Source organism: Vidua chalybeata, chromosome 27 (genome assembly GCF_026979565.1).
Source record: "Vidua chalybeata isolate OUT-0048 chromosome 27, bVidCha1 merged haplotype, whole genome shotgun sequence".
Taxonomy (NCBI): domain Eukaryota; kingdom Metazoa; phylum Chordata; class Aves; order Passeriformes; family Viduidae; genus Vidua; species Vidua chalybeata.
In genome coordinates, this window is record NC_071556.1 from 2,239,260 (window position 1) to 2,259,882 (window position 20,623).

The following is a 20,623-nucleotide window of genomic DNA, read 5'->3' on the forward strand; positions in this document are numbered from 1 at the left end:
GGGATCTGGGGTGTTCCCAGGAGCCCAGGATGCTCTCAGGAGTCTGGGGTGCTCCCAGTAGCTTGAGGTGTTCCCAGAAATCCGGGGTGCTCCCAGGAGCTCAGGGTGCTCAGAGGGCCCTGGGATGATCCAAAAATCTGGGATGTTCCAGGGTGCTCTCAGGAGCTTGGGGTGTTCCCAAAAATCCGGGGTGCTCCCAGAAATCCGGGGTGCTCCCAGAAATCCGGGGTGCTCCCAGGAGCTCGGGGTGCTCAGAGGGCCTGGGATGCTCCAAGGGGTCCAGCACTTCCAGGGCTCAGGCTCTGAGCACCCCCGGATGCTCTGGAGCCCCCTGGACACTGCAAAGCCCCGGGATGCTCTGAGGAGCCCAAGATGCTCCAAAGCCCCCCAAAAGCTCTGAAGGCCTCAGGATGCTCCATGAGCTCTGGCCCTGGAATGTTCCAAAGCCCCTGGGGTACTCAGCAGACTCCCTGGATGCTCCAAAGTCCCAGGATGTTCCAAAAGCCCTGGGATGCTCCAAGGCCTTCGGGAGGCTCAAGGCCCTGGGATGCTCTGAGCCCCTGACATGACCCCAGACCTCAGGATGCTCCAAAACCCTGGGATCCTCCAAAAGCTTCAGGAACTGCTGATGTCATTCCCTCAAAGGGATCCTTCAAAAGCCCCGGAATGCTCCAAAGCCCCCAGGATGCTCCAAAACCCCCGAGATGCCCCAAAACCCTGGGATACTCCAAAACCCTGGGATCCTCCAAAAGCTTCAGGAACTGCTGATGTCATTCCCTCAAAGGGATCCTTCAAAAGCCCCGGAATGCTCCAAAGCCCCCAGGATGCTCCAAAACCCCCGAGATGCCCCAAAACCCTGGGATACTCCAAAACCCTGGGATACTCCAAAAGCTTCAGGAACTGCTGATGCCTTTCCCTCTCCAGGATCCTGTAAAACCCCCGGGATGCTCCAAAACCCCCAAGATCCTCCAAAGCCCCTAGGATGCCCCAAAACCCCTGGGATGCCCCAAAACCCCGGGATGCTCCAAAACCCCCGGGATGCTCCAAAACCCCCAGGATGCTCCAAAACCCCGGGATGCTCCAAAACCCCTGGAATTCTCCAAACCCCCGGGATGCTCCAAAACCCCCAGGATGCTCCAAAACCCCGGGATGCTCCAAAACCCCTGGAATTCTCCAAACCCCCGGGATGCTCCAAAACCCCCGGGATGCTCCAAACCCCCGGGATGCTCCAAAACCCCCGGGATGCTCGAGCTGCCCGCAGACGCTGGGATGCGGGTGCGGAGAATCTCCCGGGAAAAGCAGCCGGGGGAGGGGGGCGAACGGGGCGGGGCCGGGTCCCCCCCCCGAGGCCCCCGCCCGCCCTTCCGCACGTTCCTTCCTCCCCCCCGTCATCCTCCTCCTCCTCCTCCCCCCGCTCTCGCGACAGCTCCGCACAGAAAATGGCCCCGCGGCCGCCCCGCCGCTGATGCGCGACCCGGGCGGCGCCGGCCCCGCCGCAGCCCCGGTACGGCCGGGAGGGACCGGGAGGGACCGGGAGGGACCGGGAGGGACCGGGAGGGACGGGCGGGCACCGGGGCAGGACCGGGATCGGGGGACGGACCGGCACCGGGGGTGTACCGATATCGGGGTTACCCCGGCACCGGCGGGGTGCTGGCACCGGGAAGGGAGCACCGGCACCTGGGGATGTAGCGGGCCAGGAGTGTACTGGCACCGGGGCTGGATCGGTACCAGGGATGAACCAGCACCGGTAGCGGGGGATGGACCGGCACCGGGGCTGGAGCTGCCCCGGGGACAGCAGCGGTACCGGAGCGGTACCGGGGCTCTGCAGGGAGCCGGGACCTGCCCAGCCCTGGGGCTGCTGCCCGCGGGGGCTCCGGGTCACGGGGTCACTCCCATGGGGTGGGTGGCCGTGGGGGTCACTCCCCCCTGGACTTGTAGCCATGGGTGTATGGCCCGTGGGGGGCTACCGGCCCCAGAAACCAGTAGCCATGGGGGCTACCCTGGGGTTACCACCTGTGGGGCTGACAGGCACAGGGAGCCACGGGAGCCACTACCCTCGGTCCTGACAGGTGCGTGGCCTGTGGGAACAGCAGGACCCCCTCAGGGCCCGGGGTGCCCCTGCCGGGACCTGCCCGTGCTCCCTCCACCCTCCCACACCTCTGGGAGCTGCTCTGGGCCTGTCAGAGCCGGGGGCTCCTGGCCTTGGCCATGGGGCGAGCTTGCCTGGTGCTGGGCTCAGCTTTGTCCAGGCTCAGGGAGGGAGCTCCAGCATCCCCAGGTGGCTCCTGAAGGGAAAGTGGGGCTTTTTCCCAGCTGATGTGGCACATCCACGGGCAGGCAGGTAAAGGTGGGCACCTGGGTGGTCTGGGAGTGTGGGGAAATGGCAGCAGGGCTTGGAGCAATCTGAGGGACAGTGGGGACCCCCAGGCTTCGTCCCCTCAGAGGGAAGAGGGGCCTGGGCTGAGCTGGCCCGGGGATGTGACACCAAGGCCGGGCACGAGGCTCAGCACTCGCCCCTCTGGATGCCCACCCTGGGTTTGGGGTGGGCTCCTCAGGCTCCCCAGGCAGATTCTGAGTTGGAAAGCAGGGAACCCCCCCAGGGAGGGGTGCCACCCCAGGCAGCAGCTTTGCCCCAGCCCATGCCCGGACTGGGGCACCCACCTCGCATTGGGCACTTGGAGCATCCTCCCCCCAGCTCCCCCAGCTCTGTGAGCTCCCCGCGATATCTGAAGGCTCCAGGAGAACCCACGGGGTGTGTTTGAGCTGGGGCTGGTGGCACTGGCAGGAGCTGAGCCGCTGGCACCGCCGGCGCTTCCTCCCCCGGCGCGATCACATGAGCGCCTTGTTCGCAGCCTTTGTCTCATCTCCTGCGCCGAGGAGCCGCGGCTGGGGGCAGCCTCCTCATCCTCGGGCCTCAGAGATGCTCCAATCCCATTATTTGTCCCATTTATCCTCGCGGGGTGGGTTGAGCAAAGTCTCGGGGTATGGATAAAGCCCCCCGGATGGTTTGAGGGGGATGAGCTGATTATTGTGCTAATTATTGTGTTAATTATTCACTGAATCAGCAGCACAGCCTGCTCGGGGTGATGGGCAGCTGCAAACATCCTGCCCACCCTCATGGCTGGCAGCCCCTGGAAGGGTTTTTGGGGTTCCTGTTCACCCCACAGGGGTTGGGAGGAGAGAGTTTTGTGCCAGCAGCTTTTTGGGGTGGCAGGAAAACCCTGGGGATAATGACAGTGACAGGATTTGGGTTCCAGGGCAGGTTTGCACTGGTGGTCACATCTTGGAGGGAGTCATATTTCTAGGGGGGTCCTGTCTCTGGGGGAATCGTGTCACCAGGGGGGTGACATCTCTGGGGCAGTCACATCTCTGGTGACCACGGGAGGTCACTGGGGATGGGGACAGTGGCAGCTCAGCAGCCGGGGTGTCACACTCAGGGCTGCAGAACAGACAGTCCTGGAGGAGGGGCAGTGTTGGCCACCATCCCATGGGAGGTGACAAATGACAGCAAGATGATCCAGGTGCCACCTGCTCTCCAAAAACCTGGGCTGGGCACAGGGCGATGCCACAGCACTGCCACCGTGTCCTCTGCCAGGTCACCCGTGGGGAACGCTGGGGCCAGGGGCCAAGTGCCCATCCTGCCTGCCCTCACAGGATCTGCCCAAGAGCTTTCCCAGCTTTTCCAGAGGAAAAATATCAGCCTACAAGGCATCACTGGGATGCTGCAACAGGGAAAAGGAGAGTGGCATCTGTGATCCCAGAGGTTCCAACATCCCAAGGCACTGCTGGCTCTGACCCTGGGGCTCCAGGAGCTCCTGTCCCCTGCTGCAGTGCTGGTGGGGAAAAATGTCCTGATTTCTTGGGGAGACTCCCCTGTGCTGCCCCTGAGCTCTCAGTGCTGTGGCCCTGCTCCCTTTGGGCTCGTCTGGAGCCCGTCGGTCCCAGGGCTCTGCCAGGGGTGCTGAGCCCAGGCTGGGCCACCCAGCTGTGATCCAGAGGGACATTTCCAGCAGGGCAGCAGGAATTTTGTCTCCCTGCACTCTCCAGCACCAGTGCTTCCAGCTCTGACACGTCAGGGTTGGGCACCAAGAAGTGGCAGTGCCACAGGGACGCTGCCCAGGGGCTGGGCAGGCAGGCACAGCCCTGCCTCGACCTTTTCAGCATTGTCTCCCCCAAAAAGAAGATTCCCAAGACCCTTTTTCCCACCAAACCCCTCATTTCTACCTGATAAACAAAGCTCCATCAAAGCTGCCGGGAACTTTCCGTGTTTACCCCGTGTCCTGCAGGATGGAGGATGGAGATGGGGCATCCCCTCCATCCAGGGCTGAATTTCCCCTCCTGGGCCATGACCAGCCCCAGCCCTGCCCCAGATTCCCTGTTCCATGGCCAACCCCCCTCCATGGTTGGCTGATTCCATCCCGAGGCCGCTGAGCTGAGAAAACAACAACAAAAAAAAGGCCCCACAACCCCCAGACAAAGCCAGGAGCCCAGGGGCAGCCACAGGAATAATCCCACATGGATTTTCCCCCCCTCCCTGATTTATTTCCTGCTGGGCTGTGATCCCAGTGTGCTGGGTGCTGCAGGAACAGCTGCTGAGCCCGGCTTGGCCAGGCTGAGCCCTGCTGGGCGAGACCCCCAGAGCTAAAAGCTGGGGAAATGCCTCTGGAGCAGATGTTAATGGGAAGGATGGGGTGCCCCAGCCAGCAGAGCTGATCTCCAGGGAGATTTCCCAAGGAGTTACTGAGTTCTTGGGGAAGCATCACCCAGTGCCCACTTCACAGCCCAAGCACTGATATTATTGTTGTTATCATTGTCATTATTATCAATATCAGCATTATCATCAGCATTATTATAAATATTTTTACCCTTTTATCCTTTTTATTTTATCATTTTGTCCTTATTTCCATCACTGCTTATTATTTAGTAGCATTATCGTTGCCATTATTAGCACCATTTTCTCTATCACTCCAACATTAAGACACTACAGAGAAATCTCCCAAACTGAGGAGGTTTTCCAGATTATTTTCACTGGGAATTCATGTGGGAATTATCCATGTGGGAGCCTCGTGCCAAGCCAATGTATTTTTGGGCAAGAACAGTCCCCAAGTGCCCATCATCAACTCCCAGTCACTCAGTGGGACCTGCTGCTCCTCCTGGCTGGAAAACCCTTTGGAATTTTGAGGGGAGCACCCAGTGAGCCCCCCCAGCCCTGGGAGCAGGAGGCTGGAGCAGCTGCAGCAACCCCTGGTTTGGCTGTGCCTTGGAGGGGATCCCCTAGGAGGATCCTTGGAGGAATTTCCCCAGTTTGGGGGAAATTTTGCCTACAGTTGCTGTGGGCTGGACACGAGCAGGATCCTGGTGATGCCTGGGGGGATGTTTGGGGGCTTTGGGGACCACCCTGGGGTGGGAGAGGCAGAAGGGGACAGTGACAGCTCTGGGATCTCCTGCGGGCTCAGCACCGGGTGGGAGAGTCGGTCCCACGACCACAGGGCACCGAGGAGGAGGAGAGGAAGAGGAGGAGGAGAGGAAGAGGAGGAGGAGGAGGGAGGAGTCACTGTGGCCCCGGGCTGGGATCTGACCCCCTCCCTGCTCCCGGTGCAGCACCGCCGGGAGGCGCCGCCGTGTCCCTCTGCCCGTGCCCAGCTCCGGCCAGGCCATGAAGACAGAGAAGGACGAGCCTGTGGCCACCTTCTCCCTGCGGGGCAAATTCGGCGCGGAGGGGGCAGGTGAGTGCCCTGAGGAGCAGGGGAAAGCCTTTGGTCCTGTGGCTGGAGGTCCCTCTGGCCGAACCCCCCCCGCCCCCATGGGGATGTGCCCAGGTGTGCCAGGGCGTGCCTGGGTGCGCAGGTGGCATCACCCAGCGTGTTCCAGCCACCATCGGGCTTCACCTTCACACCTCACCCTAGAGCACAGCCCCTCCCAGCTCTCACACCCCGGGGGGCTCCAGCCTCCTCCAGGCAGACCCCCGGCCCCGTTTCCCTGTTCTGAAGGGACGGCGAGGGCAGAGGGCTGGTTTGGCAGGGCCGAGCCTCACAACCTCTCCCCGCAGGCTGCAGTGACCCAGCCCTGCCCGGTGCCCCGATGCCGGTGGCGGGGAGCGGAGGGACCCCGGCCCCGGAGCTGCGGCCGCTGAAGCGCAGACCTGTCCCAGGTGAGCCCAGCCCCGCCCCGGGGAGGGGACAGCGACAGCCGGGGCAGGGACGAGGCCGACGGATCTGTGTCTTTGCAGGGAAACACTACCAGTGCTCGAGCTACGGCTGCAAGCTGGCCTTCCCCAGCATGCAGGAGCTGATGGACCACCTGAAGGTGCACTACAGACCCACGCAGTCCCTCGAGGGTAAGGCCAGGACACGCAGAGCGGGGCTCGGAGCGGAGGCAGCGCCGGTGGGGGGAGATGGGAGCGGGGGCAGCGTGGGAGGTGCTGCAGCCCCAGCAGCGGGGCTGTCCCCGGCTGGGCTGGTGCTGAATCTCTCGCTCCGAATTCCTCTGCCCAGGCAAAACCTTCCACTGCCCCACCCTGGGCTGCACCGAGACCTTCCCCAGCATGCAGGACCTCATGGCCCACATGAAGGTGCACTACAAACCCAACCGCTACTTCAAGTGAGTCCCGCTGCTCCCCGTCCCCATCCTCCTCTCCGGGGGCACCCGGCACCCCTGAGCCCCCACGGCAGCTTGGGCCGGGGGCGGTGCCCGGGGCAGCATCGCCGCCTCCCCGCTCACGGCTCTTTCCCGGCCGCTCAGGTGTGAGAACTGCCTGCTGCGCTTCCGCACGCACCGCTCCCTCTTCAAGCACCTGCACGTCTGCTCCGACAGCGCCAGCGGCCCCGCGCCGCCCCCCAGGCCCGACAGGCCCGTCCTGCCTCCCGCTACCTCCGCCCCGGAGAAGGAGCCCCCGGCCAAGCCGGCCGAGGGGCTGCCCAAGCTGCCGAGCGCTCCGCGGCCCCTGGAGAAGGAATCGCCGGCGGCGGGCGCGGACTCTGCCCCGGCGGCGCTGCCCTCGGCGCTGCCCGGCTCGCTGGAGCCGCTGCCGCTGGTGTCGCCGGCCCCTCACCCCTTCCCGCTGCTGGAGCCCGGCCTGTTCGGGCCCTCGTCCTTGACTCGCTTCTCGGGGCCACCCCCGTCCTCGGTGCCGGGGCCGTTCCTGTCCTACGTGCCCCCCTCGCCCTACGGGCTGGCGCAGCCCCCGGCTCAGCACCGCCTGCGGCCCTTCCTGCCGGGCCACGGCCCCCCCAGCGTCTCCAACGCCGTCTGGAAGAAAAGCCAAGGTGAGAGCGCGGAGCCGTTCGGGACAAACCTTTCTTCTGCTCCCGCCTTGACCAGCAGCAGCTCCCGAGGAGGACCCGCCGCCGCCCAGCCGAGGATCCGGCCCCCTCCTCCCCCTCCGGCCCGGCCACCCACCCCCCAAAAAGCCCCGTGCCGCCCCCTGGGTGATGTTCGATTGGGCAAAGCACCGGCGACCGCCAAAAAAACGCCTCCAAATTCTCCCGGCCCTGCTGCTCCCCGGCGTGCTGGGGGTGCGAGGCGGGGGGGCCGGGCCAGGCCTGCCCTCCCACGTGTCCCCCCCCAGGGAGGGGAAGACCTAATGCTTGTCTTGGCCCTCGATTCCCTCCGCAGGTGTGAGTGTCAGCCCACTCCTCCCATGCTTTGGCTCAGGAGTGACTCCAGGTTAGTTTGGCACCTGCTGGGGGGGGGCTGCTTTCTGTCACTGGGGGGTTTGGGGGGCGGCGGGGGGGGGCCACAGGGGATGGGAGATGCCCCAGGGGCACTGCGGTGCTCCCCGGAGAGCAGAGGGGGGGGGCGGGCTCCCTCCTTTTTGGGAGCCACGCGGAGAGGGGATGCGGCCCAGCTGGGCTCCGAGGCAGGGGGGTTACCGGCTGCACCCCCCCCAAAACCCCCCAGCCTGGCCCCGAGGGCAGAAGCAGCAGGAGGAGGAGCAGCAGCAGGAGCTGCCTGGGCTCCAGTGCCCCCAGTGCCCCCCAGTCCGAGCCCAGAAGCCGCCGTGCCCTTTGCTGCCGGGCCGGGGGCACAGCCTGGCCCCCTGCTCCCACATTCGGGGTTCTTCCCTTGGGAAGGGAACCCCTGAGCGAGTGGGGATCAGAGCGGGGGGGCTCCAGCCCCCATAGCCCCGCGGCACCACCCGGCTCCGGGCGATCCCGGGGCGATCCCTGTGCTTCCCTGCCCGCCCGTCCTTGCAGGGCACTCCTCCAACAGCCGCATCGTCTGGGAGCACACGCGGGGCCGCTACAGCTGCACGCAGTGCCCCTTCTCCACCGCCTCCCGCGAGGAGATGACCCTGCACATCGAGGACCACCGCAAGAACCCCCCGCCCGGGCGCCTGGAGGCCGAGATGGGTACGGGAGGGACCCCCGGGCTGCCGGGATGCTCACAGGGATGGGCTCGCTGCCCCGCGGGGATAAGGCACATCCTGCTCCCTCTGTCCTGGCACAGCCTGGCCGGGTTCCAGTCCCTGCTTCCCCGGCCTGCAGCAGTGCCCCGGAGGGGTCTGTGTGCCCCCTCTGTGCCCCCGGCCCCTGCAATGGTCTGTGGGGTGTCTGTGTGCCCCCCCAGTGCCCCCAGCCCCTCAATGTCCCTGGGGTCTGTGTGCCCCCCCGTGTCCTTAGCCCCTCAATGTCCCTGGGGTCTGTGTGGCCCCCCCGTGTCCTTAGCCCCTCAATGTCCCTGGGGGCTGTGTGCCCCCCCCCGTGTCCTTAGCCCCTCAATGTCCCTGGGGGCTGTGTGCCCCCCCAGTGCCCCCAGCCCCTCAATGTCCCTGGGGGCTGTGTGTGCCCTCACAGTGCCCTCTCCATGCCCCCAATCCCTGCTGTGCCCGGGAGGGGTCCATGTGCTTGCCCTCTCTGTACCCCCAGCCCCTGCAATGCCCCTGGGGGTCTGTGTGCTCTCCATGTGCCCCCCCCCCAGCCCCTGTGATGCCCCTGGGGGTCCATGTGCCACCCACCCCCCCCACGAGGTGCTGACAGTTCTCTTCCCTCTCCCTCCAGATTTTGGGGTGGGCCTCGCCCCGTTCCACACCAAGCTGCCACCGGAGATGGAGAACTCCCTGTACTCCCAGCTTTGATGCCCTCGGCTCCCAAGGGACTCTCCTGCCCTGCCCCGAGCCAGGCAGGGGGCACAGCACAGCCCCTGCCCTGTGCTGGGACAGGCAGCCCTCCCTGGGGACAGGAGCAGCCAGCAGGGCCGATGTTCCCCCTGGAATTTCTTCCCTTCCTTTTCATTTTCGGGGACTCTCCAGCAGCCGGAGCCCCTGTGTCTCCCTCCCCTAAAGGTTTTGTTGCTTCAGCCTCGGGGGCTCTGCAGGGAGCCCGGTAGGTTCTCAGGAGTTAGTGGACTTCTCTGGAATGAGATCTCAGAAAAATAAATGGGAATTGTACAGGAGTGGCAGCCGGGAGAGGCTCTGTCAGTCCCCGTGGGGGCAGGGGGAGCGGGGCTGCCACTGAGGAGCCCCCCAAAACCAAAGGAGGGGGACCTGGGGACACAGGGGGGTGTGACCCTGTGCTCCTGGGCCGGCCCTGCCACGGGCTGGCCTGGGGAAGGAGAAAGGGAAGGGTTTGGGAAAGGGGAAGGTCTGAGGAAGGGGAAGGGAGGCTCCGTGCTGCCCCTGCCCCCTGCCAGCACATCCCAGGGCGTGCAGGGCTGGAGCCGCTGCCAGCTGCACGCCAGCAACCAGAGCAGGGTGGGACCCCGAGCCCCGGGCAGCCTCCGTGCCTGTCCCAGCCCTGCCGCGGGAGGAGGGCACGGAATGGCACAGAAGAGCCATTGGGAGGGGCAAGGGCCCAGGTGCCCAGCCTGGGGGGGCTGCACCCCCCGTGGGAGCACCCTGGGGCTCCCCCAGTCCTGCTCTGCCGGTCCCAGCCCAGCGGGGTGAAAAGTTTGCTGCAAACTGGTTCGAGGGGAGGCGTGCTGGGACCTGCTGGTGCCCACAGCAGCCCTGGCTGGGAGCGAGGGATGGGAGCGATGGAAGAGCCGGCACCCCCTGCTCTGCTGCTGCCAGCGCCGGGAGGGGCCACAAACACCGCGAGAGGGCTCAGAAAGGCCCAATGGCCACCTGGGCGGGGGTGGGCACCCCTTTCCCCTTCCTCCTGCTGCTATCCCTTCCTCCTTCTGCCACCCTTCCTCCTGCTGCCATCCCTTCTTCCTTCCTCCTCCTGCCACCCCCCACAGGCTGAGCAGCACCCCAGGATGCCCCCGGGGCTCTCTCCTGCAGCCCCCCTGAGCTGGGACCGTGCCCTCCCCAGTCCAGCCCGGTCCCCTCGGGCCCTGAGCAGGGGGATGGACACCCCGAAGTGTCCCTGAGCTGCTGAGACCTGGCAGAGTGACATCAGAGCTCATCACAGAGCCAGCACTGGGTCACAGAGCACCTCAAAGGGGTCCCAAAGTGGGGCAGGGGGCACAGCTCAGCCCCCAAGCCCAGCTGGCACAGGTGACTGCCCTGGCCCCCAGCCCACTGAACACTCCCCTGCCTCCTCCAGGGCAGGTGTGACCCCAAAAGGCAGGAGGGAGACCCTTCCCAAGCTGTCCCTGACCCTGAGTCCGGCTCTGGCCCCCACCAAGGGCAGCACTGGCCCCTGGGGGTGCTGCAGAGCCCAAGGTGCTGGGACCCCACCCCACAGCAGAGCCCCCACTCTGTCCCTGCCAGCCCAGGCTGAGCCAAAGCCAGCCCTCCCGGGGACAGGGGACAGCCCCTGCTCCCAGCAGAAACCCAAACCTGCCCAAAGCCCCCACTCCGAGCATTCCTGGCTGGTCCCAAGGCAGAGGCAGCCAAGACAAGCTCCATAGCAATGGATTTTTAAAAACTGAAGTCTTTATTAAAAGTTTTATCCAAATTTTGTAACAAAAGATACAAAAGGGCTGGAGATCCTTATTTCTGGGACTAGTCTGACCGATCAAAACCTGACAGTTACTAGGCTAATATAAAATCCATACAATCTGCTAAAAATGCAGGGAAAAAAATTAGAAGTAACTGCTGCTCTGACTTTTTTTTTTTTTTTAAATTCCTTAAACATTTATAAGTTACTCAGTTTGCATTTTACAGGATTAGTTCTTCTCCGAATGGTCACAGCGACTGTACAACGCAAGAGACGCCAGCAAAGCGAGACAGGAACGGGGATGTGCTGCTGAACACACCCCACACCCCCCGGGAGGGGAGGGGAGGGCTGGAGCCTCGGCCCCGGGGGCACACGGAGCTCCCGGGAATGCCACAAAGTGCCAGTGCTTGTCTGCACCCCCGGGCTGTCCCCAGCCCGAGCATCCCCCCCTCCCCAGGCCGCTCTCCCAAGGGATGCGCTGGCCGGACACCTCCGGGATGACAGGGAAGGTGGGAATGGGGTTGGGAATGCTGCATGAACCTGGCTGGCTTCCCCAAATCCTTCCTCCAGCCACCTCGGGGTGGCACCCCCACAGCAGGGAGCTGGAGCTCTGCTCCCTGCTGGGAACACAGGAGGAGGAAGAGGAGGATGCCCAAGCCAGGCTGGCACCAGGGGCCCGTGCAGAGGTGGCACTGGCTGGCAGAAGGACCCTGAGAATTTCCAGGCTAACACGGTCTGCAGGAGCATCACAGTGATGGTGGCTGCACAGGCTGTACAGTGTGAAATGAGGCGGCTGGAGGAGCAGTATCCCCTCACCTGCCTTCCCTATCCCTTCCCAAAGCTGCTGCAGGCCACAAAAATCCCCCCTCACTCGGGACAGCCCAAGGGATGGTTCTTAAGTGGCCAGTGGGAAAAATGTTCCAGTTTATAAAATCAAATAGGAAAGCAAGTGCAGGGTTACTGCAAGGTGCATTGGCAGAGGTACCAGGTCATGCAAGCAGCCCCTCCCTCCCTCCCTCCCTCCCTCCCCACAAAAGCCCAGGCACCCCCATCCCCAGCACTAAAGCATCTTCAAGCATGTCCAGAGATCACATCACCATGATTTCAGATCTGAGACACCCTCGGGGATCGCTGCGAGTCCACGGAGATGAACCAGATTTTGCACCCGAGGTGGCTCCAGAAGCGTCTTCAGAGCCCTGGGCTGAGGGCACGAGGGTGGCAAAGGCCTTCTGTGCTGGCAGGGTGAGAGCTGGAGCTCTGGGTCCAGTGTGGCACAGCTGATTTCGGACACACAGATACCCTAAGGAGGAGATTTTTTTTTTTCTCTTTTTTTTTTGGATTTTTTTTGCCTTTTTTTTTTTTTGCCTTTTTTTTTTTTTAAGCTGCTGCACAAACCACCGAACGGAGAAAAGCCTTTGGTCATGAGATATTTGTGAGAAAAAAGTGAGCCTTGTATGGAAGATTCCCCTGAATGCCTACAGTATTCTAAATCTTAAAAAAATATATTGTGGATGCTGCAGCCATACAAAGGGGGAGGAGGAGGAGTGGGAGACAGGGATTTACAGTCTCACACAGACACAACGGGGAGGTTACAACAAGCACAGTCAGAGTCTTTAAAACTGATTGGCTCGCTGGGATCAGTCATCCTCATCATCCTCTTCGTCCTCTGCATCTTCCTCTCCTTCATCCTCTAGACTTCGTTTTCTCTTCTGCCCACACGGATGGTCTGCAAAGAGAGGGGGGATTCACTCTTCCAGCCCAGCCCAGGGAACAGCAGCTGAGCTCTGCAGCTGGGAGCAAGCACGGGACAGACTGGCACCATCTGGGAGCAGATCCAGCCTGCCCTGCTCCTCCTGGAAAAGCCTGGGCTGGCATCAGACACCAACAACTTTCTCTGCCTTCCAAGCATCCTGTAGAACAGCTGAAAAGGCGTTTTTTGTTTTGTTGAGCACCCTCAAAGACACAGCACCTGCAGAAATCAGGCACTCCTGACCAAGCTCATGGTCCCCTGTGCTGGCACTGCTGAGACCTCAAATCCTGGGGCAGTTTTGGGGCCCTCAGGACAAGGACACTGGGGGGCTGGAGTGTGTTCAGGGAAGGGAACGGAGCTGGGGAAGGGTCTGGAGCAGCAGGAAGGGCTGAGGGAGCTGGGAAAGGGGTTCAGCCTGGAAAAAAGGAGGCTCAGGGGGACCTTGTGGCTCTGCACAGCTCCTGACAGGAGGGGACAGCCGGGGGGTCAGAATTGTCCCAGCTAACAAGTGACAGGGTAAGAGGAAATGGCCTCAAGTTGCACCAGGTGAAGTTTAAATGGGATACTGGGGAAAATTCCTTCAAGGAGAAGGTGGTCAGGGATTGGCACAGCTGCCCAGGGCAGTGCTGGAATCGCCATCCCTGGAACTGTTCAAAAAAATGTGGCACTTGGGGACAGGGGTCAGAGCTGAACATGGTGGTGTTGGACTCAGAGGGATTTCCCAACCTTAACAATTCCATGATTCATCCAAGATCACTTGAATTCACACCAGCCACAATATTCTGTCAACTTTCATCTGGGTGTTTGTTACAGCCAGAGGAGTCTGGCCCCAAGCTCAGCTCTAAGCTGATGAGAGGGGAACGTGCCCCCAAGAGATCCCCTCACACCCTCCTGGGACAGAAGCCCTGCTCCTGGCATGACCCATCAGTTCCCAGAACTGCTTTTCTAAGCAACTGACCTCTCACATTTCCCAGAACAGTTGGAATTTGGAGGTCCTGAAACCCCTTTCCCTCCCTGTGTGACCCTTGATGATGACACTGCTCAGAACCAGCTTGGGCAGAAAAGCTGCAGCAGCAACAGCCCTGCACTGAGGCTGAGGAAGCTCCCAAACCACCAAATATTTGACTGTTGAGGGAGCTCTGCAAGAAATTGGATTGTTAGGACTCAACTCACCCTCCTCAGCTTCATCTTCTTCATCCTCCTCACCATCCTCCTCCTCGTCCTCCTCCTGGAGTGAAAACAAGAGGCTTTGTTGCAAGAACCAGAATTCCATGAGCAGTAATCCCAGTCCTCCTTCCCCTCTGCCACCCCACTAAAGCCTCAGGCTGGCAGGAGAAGCTGCTGGATCTCCAAGAGCTCCTCACATCCCACGGGTGGGGCTGCATGGATCCATCACTCAGAGCCATGGAAGTGCCAGGCCAAGGCTGAACTGCAAAACTCTCTGGAGTTTGTGACTCTCAGCAGTCCAGAGTGCAGGGAAAAGCCAGAAACTCCTCAGATCTGCCCCCAGAGAGGCTCCTGTGACACCTGGGCCGCCAGACAAGGGACAAACATGTGACCTGGTGACAGCCTCACCTCATCATCTACACCATCCTCCTCCTCTTCGCCTTCCAGATCATCGTCTTCATCTTCCTCGTCATCAATGACTTCTTCATCCAAATCATCTTCTTCCTCATCATCCTCCTCTTCCTCACCTTCTACCAAAAAGGGGAGGGAGGGAAGTGCCCCATTCCCCAAACCCAGGCACCCCTCACCCCTCAGCGCTGTGTGAGCAGCAGGCAGGGGTCACAGAGGATGAGGAGGGACAGCACCAGGCCCTGTCACCTCCCAGCAAGTCCCACTCCCTCCCAGCCCTATGCCCAAGGGGTGAGGGACTCACACAGCCCCTCCTCCAGTGCCAACCCCGTTGCTGGAGCCCACCCTGAAGTGAAAAAGGGGTCGTTACCAAGCAGGAAAACCAGGGGGAGAAAAAATCCTCACCTTCCCCATTCTCATACTCATCTTCCAGTGCATCCCCATCTGCTTCAGGGTCTGAGTCTGGGGCTTCCTGCTCATCAGCATCAAAGCCATCCAGGTAGGTGAGCTGGGGCAGGAGGGCGAACACGCTCTCCCGGTAGTTGATGAGCATCGTCACCTCACAGTTGAACAGGTCCAGACTGCGGAGGTTCGGCAACTTTTTCTGCAAAAATCAATTTGTTAAGATTATCTCCAGCACTGTCTGAAGACCAGGAAGTCAAGGCAGGGTGGCTGTGGCACTGCCCAGGTCCAGCACACAGTGGTTCTGCCCCACGTGCTCCTCAGACAGAGAGGAGTCACTGCTCCTCTCATTGTGGGCACAAGAAATTTCTGTCCAGCTCCTCTGTCCTGGTTTCCCTTTCTGGAACAAACTCTGTGTATTTGCAAATCTTTCTTTCTTCTGAGCAGGCCCAGCAAGCTCAGGAGCAGCTGAGCTGGACTCATCCTGCTCAAAAGATCAGGCAGAGCTCAGGGAGAGCTGCAGCCTGGGCGCCCTTGGCACAGCCCAGCTCAGGCCATCACACCGGGCACCACGCCAAGGAAAGGAGGAGCAAAACAATCCCAAATTCCTTCTGGAGGGAATGGATGGACAAAACAGCCAGTGAGACAACTGCCCTGTGTCAGACCTTCCAGGTGTCCCTCACAGCATTCCAAAGCCTCAGAGGCCTTTTCCAGCCTCACTGGCCACTGTGGGAATGGGAATGGGAGCCCTGCGGTGCTGGGACAGCAGAACCTTCAGGCTGATGGGACAGGTGCCCTCAGTGCTGTGCAGTTCCCTCATTCCATGACACCCCAGGTGCCACCTACCTCCAACTGCCTCCGACCCTTTCCCGGTCCCTTCTCAGCTGGGCACTGAGCATCCACAGTTTTACTCATCCAGCCCCATTTCACGCTTCTTTTAGCAACTGGCTGCTGCTTTTCCAGACTGAGGAGCCATTAACTACTGGCCCAGCCTCAAACTGGGATCAAATCTGTTCCCATCAGAACCACGAAGTGCTGTTGGAACAGTTACCAAGACGTTGGATTCCTGCTGCACAGACCCAATCCCCAAAGGAAAAGTCATCCCTGGATTCCAGCACAGCCTCCACTCACCAAGGGCTCCAGGGTATTGATGTCTTTGATCTTGTTGCCACTTAGGTTCAAGTGTGTCAGGTTGGGAGTTTTCTCTGCTAGAACTTCAAGGCCACCAGAAATCCTATTATCACTCAGCTCCAGCTGAAGGGAGGGAATATCACATGGTTACCAAGTGTTTCAGCTCGTGATACAGGGAAGGAAATTGCACCAAGAACTGGGCTACAATGAACACCCAAATTTTAGCTCACACAGCAGCAGGTCAAGTTTGCCCTTAAAACCCCCTTCCTGCAGGGACACAGCACTGCCAGCCACCCCCATGCTGGTAAGTGCTCTAAAATCCAAAATATTTATGGTGTCATGAAGCTTCTGACAGCAGCATGAGAGCAGAAAAGCAAGACAAGAAGGGCTCTAAGCACCTGAAGAGTTCAGAAGGTTTTTGTTGCACATTAAACCCGACCCCTCTCACTTGCTCAGATAGCAAGCAAGGAGCAAAATTCAACGTATTTTCTGGCAAATACAGGAAAACCAACTGCCACCAGGGGCAGCACAAGGCCAAGGGCTGCTGGAGGTGGGAGCAGAGTCCTGACTCACCTTCCGGAGCTTGTTGAGTTTGGGGAGGTTGGACACGGACAGCAGGTTGATGTTGATCATGCTGAGGAACTCCAGGTTCTCAAAGTCTGAGGAGAGGCCGACCACCTTGCCATCCTCTGAGCGGCAGTTGTCCAGGACCAGCTCCTTCACCTGCACAGGGACACCCCCAGCTGTCACCACAGCTGCCACCGTCCCCCTGGGCCTCGAGGTGACATCACCAACACATCCAGAGCACGGCTGTGCCTCCAGCTCCTCCTCAAATTTAAGACCTTAAAGCCAACTAACTTTTGGTGACAGTCCCTCACCGTGGTTGGAGTTTCACCCTTTAAGCACAAGCCACCAACACACTCCTGCTGTCCCCACCAAGGTCCCCATCCTCCAGGGAGCAGCATGCAGGAGTTTGGAACCATGAGGTCACATCCCAAAGCTCCCTGCACATCAATAAAGCTTTCAGAGTCAGCTTCAGGCTCTGCTAAAGAGGGGCCAAACGAGGTCAGCTGGGTTTGTCCCCTCCCACTTTGTCCCTCACACCACTGGGGTGACAGAAAACCTGTCCCCAGAGGACTGACCTCCCTGTGACTGTGTCCAGTGAGGTGACACAGGGGCCTGGGCAGGGCTCAGCACATGAGCTCAACCTCAGGCTGGTGACACAAGAGCACTGATGGCACCAAACATTGTGCCCAGCACGGATTCCAGACCCAGGAACCTCCAGAGTTCAGCACACGGAGGAATCAACCCCCCCCTGCCACCAGGACCACCAAGCACCAGCACAGAACTGCTGTCCCCAGACACCTGGAGGGAAACAGCCCTGTCCCCCAGACACAGCCCCAGCTCTCACAAACCACTCCCAAAATCTGCTTTTACCCCACACATTCTTGACAGCAAGATGCAAAAATGAGCCTTGGCCAGAAGGCTCGTGGCGCTCTCCAAATTCCTCCTTCGCAGCGCTCCCATTTTACCTCTCCTGCTCACATCAGCCAACTCTTAGGGAGTCATTTTAAAACCTCTCTGCCTTCCCAGAGGGAGAGGCTGGGGGCTGCTGGGCCATCTCTGCCACCTTCAGAGCACAAGCTCAGAATGAATTATGGCTTCAAACTCCTCGAGTGGCATCGGTGCTTGGGGGTTTGAGTGAAGGCTCTCAGAGGTTTTGGAGCAGAGTTTGTTTTGCTCCCAACATGACAGAAAACTGACGTGCTCCAACCAAACTGGGACTGTCACCGTGGTGGATGTAAAGGTGGCAAAGGGCAGAACTGGGTGCTGCTGCTGTGAGGAGTGGGCACAGAGGTGAGCCTGAACCCCACCACATTACCATGGAATCCTGGAATGGTTTGGGTTGGAAGGGACCTTAAATCCCATCCAGTGCCACCCCTGCCATGGCAGGGACACCTCCCACTGTCCCAGGCTGCTCCCAGCCCTGTCCAGCCTGGCCTTGGGCACTGCCAGGGATCCAGGGGCAGCCCCAGCTGCTCTGGGTGACGTGTGCCTAACCCAGCCAAGCCCAGCTTTACCCCAGGCCGGGCCCAGGACACGCAGCAGGTCCCGGGACACGCAGGGACACCCAGCCCTGACCCCGCTGGCTCTGCAATTCCTGGCGTCACTCCACGGGCACCAGGCGCTCGCAGCTCCTCCTGCCCAGCAGCTCTGCTCCTGCAAATCCCCTGGCCGTGCACGAAGCCGCTTTAATCTCCACCCAAAGCGCCGCTCACCGCCCGTTCCCCCCGTGCTCGGGTGCCACGGCCCGCAGCTGCCACGACACCGAGTGTCCCCGGGGCCAGGGAGGGACCGGGCACGGCCCAGCGGGGCGGCCCCGGGATGGGGAGATCCGGGGAAAGGGAGACCCAGGGAAAACGAGCGGGGAGATGGGGGGGGAAGGAGAGATCCAGGGAAAAGGGAGACCCAGGGAAAAGGCAGCGGGGAGACCCGGGGGAAACGGGAGATCCAGGAAGGCACGGCTGGAGAAGAGCCGGGGATGAGGCGGCCCCGGAGAGGGCGAGGAGCGCTGGGCCCGGCCCCGCAGCCGCCAGCGGAGGGGAACGGGCGGCCCCAGCGGCACCTCAAGGTTCATCCCCGCAGCCCCGGAGCCCTTCCCCGGGCGGAGGAGCCCGCGGGAGCCGCTCCGGGCCCGGCCGGGCCCCGCTAACATGGCCGAGCCGCCATGGCCGCGCGGGGCCGCCCCGGCCCGGGCCCGCTGGCTCCGGCGCGGCGGGGCCCGGCCCGGCCCGGCCCGGCCCTGCCCGCTGGCGGCCCCGCTGCCCCCCGCGCCCCTCCGCGGGCCGGGCCGGGCCCCGCCGCCGCCTCCAGCGCGGCCCCGGTGCGGGCGGGCCCCGCCGCGCACGTGCGCGCCGCCATGCCGGGGCCGCGGGCCGGGCGGGAGCGCTCCCGCCGCAACCGCGCCATCCCCACGCCGCCAAACCCGCCCGGTCCCCGCCGTGCGGGACCCCCGCGGGCCGCTCTCCCACCCGCCGCCGCCGCCGCCACCCCCCTCCTCCTCCTTCTCCTCCTCCTCCTCCTCCTCCCCGCCCGCAGCACGTGCCGCCCCGCTCCCCGCCGCACCTCGCTCGGCTTCTTGTTGCGCAGCTCCAGCGTCAAGCGCTTCTCCATCTCCATGCTCCCGCCGCTCCGCTCCGCTCCGCCGAGCCCGAGCCGCGCCGCGCTCCCGGTGCCGCTCCCGGTGCCGCTCGCGCTCCCGCCCCCGCCCGCGCGCGCCGCCGCCGCCGCCGCCCGGCGCAGGAAGAGGCGCCAACGGCAACAAAGGCGCGCGCGCCGCGCCCCCCCCCGCCCCGGCCGCCCGCGCGCCGCAGCGCCCCCTGCCGGCAGCGCCCCCGCACCGCACCACCCCCAAGGACCCGGGTTCGAGTCCCACGGCCGCGCCCCGCGCTCCGCAGGCACGGCTCTGGCCCCGGGCGCCGTGTTGCCGTCTGCAGTGGCACATCGCGGTCCTCACATGCTGTGGTCCAGTCTTCAGCAGCGTGTTGCAGCCTCCAGAGCTACATTCCCATCCCCAGGCAATGTGTTCCGGTCTCCAGCATCATGTTCCCATCCTCAAGAACCAGAATTCCTTCTCCAGAGCCACAGTCCCATCTTCAGAGCCACGTTCCCATCCTCAAGCACCGTGTTACCACTGCCAAACATTGTGTTCCAGTCTCCAGTGCTGTGTTCCCATCCTCAAGAACCCTGATTCCTTCTCCAGAGCCACTTTTCCATCTCCAGAGCCACAGTCCCATCTCCAGAGCCACATTCCCATCCTCAAGCACCGTGTTACCACCACCAGGCATTGTGCTCCAGTCTCCAGCACTGTGTTCCAATCTTCAGAGCCACATTTCCAACCCCAGGCATTGTGCTCCAGTCTCCAGCACTGTGTTCCAATCTTCAGAGCCACATTTCCAACCCCAGGCAATGTGTTGCAGTCTCCAGTGCTGTGTTCCCATCTTCAACCACCACGGTTCCTCCTCCAGAGCCACATCCCCATGCCCAGGTACCACAGTTCCTTCTCCAACAGCTTGTTCCCATCTTCAGAGCCATGTTGTCGTCCTCAAGCACCATGTTCCCATCCCCAGGCACCGTGTTTCCATCTCCAGTGCCACATTCCTGTCCTCAAGCACTGTGTTTCCATCCCCAGACACTGTGTTCCAGTCTCCAGCACCATGTTCCCATCCTCAAGAACCAGGATTCCTTCTCCAGAGCCCCTTTCCCATGCCCAGGTACCACAGTTCCATCTCCAGAGCCATGGTCCCATTTCCAGAGCCACATTCCTGACCTCAAGCACTGTGTTCCAGTTTCCAGCATCCTCAACCACCATTGTTCTTTCTGCAGAGCTACATTCCCATCTCCAAATACCATGGTTCCATCTCCAGAGCCCTGGTTCCTTCTCCAGAGCCATGTTCCCATCCTCAAGAACCAGGATTCCTTCTCCAGAGCCACATTCCCATTGCCAGATACCATGGTTCCATCTCCAAACCCCATTGTTCCATCTCCAGAGCCCTGGTTCCACCACCAGACCCCATTGTTCCATCTCCAGATACCACGATTCCATCTCCAGATACCACAGTTCCATCTCCAGAGCCACGGTTCCATCTCCAGAGCCATGTTCCCATCCTCAAGCACCGTGTTCCCATCCCCAGACGTTGTGCTCCAGTCTCCAGAGCCACATTCCCAACTCCAGGCACCGTGTTCCAGTCCCCAGGGACTGTTCCCTTCTCCAGGCACCACAATCCCTTCTCCAGCTCCATGCTCCCACCCCCAGGTGCCTCTGGCAACTTCCTGACCCCTGAGGGTGCAGCCAGGTGGGGTCAGGCTCTTCCCCTGACTCCAAGGCACAGGACAAGAGGAAAGGCCTCAAGCTGCTCCAGGGGAGGTTTGGATTGGAGAT

General features: G+C 61.7%; 2 protein-coding genes across 5 annotated transcripts; one reads left to right on the forward strand and one right to left on the reverse strand.

The window, feature by feature from the left end:
• The first annotated feature begins 1,420 nt into the window (after positions 1-1,420).
• LOC128800587 (zinc finger protein 414-like) lies at positions 1,421-9,393 on the forward strand. 2 transcript variants are annotated; one of them, XM_053965900.1, is made up of 9 exons: positions 1,421-1,504; positions 5,602-5,726; positions 6,050-6,151; positions 6,230-6,337; positions 6,495-6,600; positions 6,742-7,265; positions 7,615-7,665; positions 8,196-8,351; positions 9,000-9,393. In XM_053965900.1, the coding sequence occupies exons 2-9, from the start codon at positions 5,657-5,659 to the stop codon at positions 9,074-9,076; spliced, it is 1,194 nt and encodes a 397-aa protein (XP_053821875.1). In that variant the 5' UTR covers positions 1,421-1,504; positions 5,602-5,656; the 3' UTR covers positions 9,077-9,393. The 2 variants fall into 2 exon arrangements, with proteins under 2 accessions (XP_053821875.1, XP_053821877.1); XM_053965902.1 differs by lacking the exon at positions 7,615-7,665.
• A 1,406-nt stretch (positions 9,394-10,799) lies between these two features.
• LOC128800589 (acidic leucine-rich nuclear phosphoprotein 32 family member B) lies at positions 10,800-18,948 on the reverse strand. 3 transcript variants are annotated; one of them, XM_053965907.1, is made up of 7 exons: positions 18,808-18,948; positions 16,255-16,404; positions 15,682-15,804; positions 14,554-14,752; positions 14,149-14,270; positions 13,747-13,801; positions 10,800-12,549 (listed from the first exon to the last, which is right to left on the reverse strand). In XM_053965907.1, the coding sequence occupies exons 1-7, from the start codon at positions 18,859-18,861 to the stop codon at positions 12,461-12,463; spliced, it is 792 nt and encodes a 263-aa protein (XP_053821882.1). In that variant the 5' UTR covers positions 18,862-18,948; the 3' UTR covers positions 10,800-12,460. The 3 variants fall into 3 exon arrangements, with proteins under 3 accessions (XP_053821882.1, XP_053821880.1, XP_053821881.1); XM_053965905.1 differs by having other exon boundaries at positions 14,149-14,267; positions 18,808-18,947; XM_053965906.1 differs by lacking the exon at positions 14,149-14,270 and having other exon boundaries at positions 12,409-12,549; positions 18,808-18,947.
• Between the last annotated feature and the right edge of the window lie 1,675 nt (positions 18,949-20,623).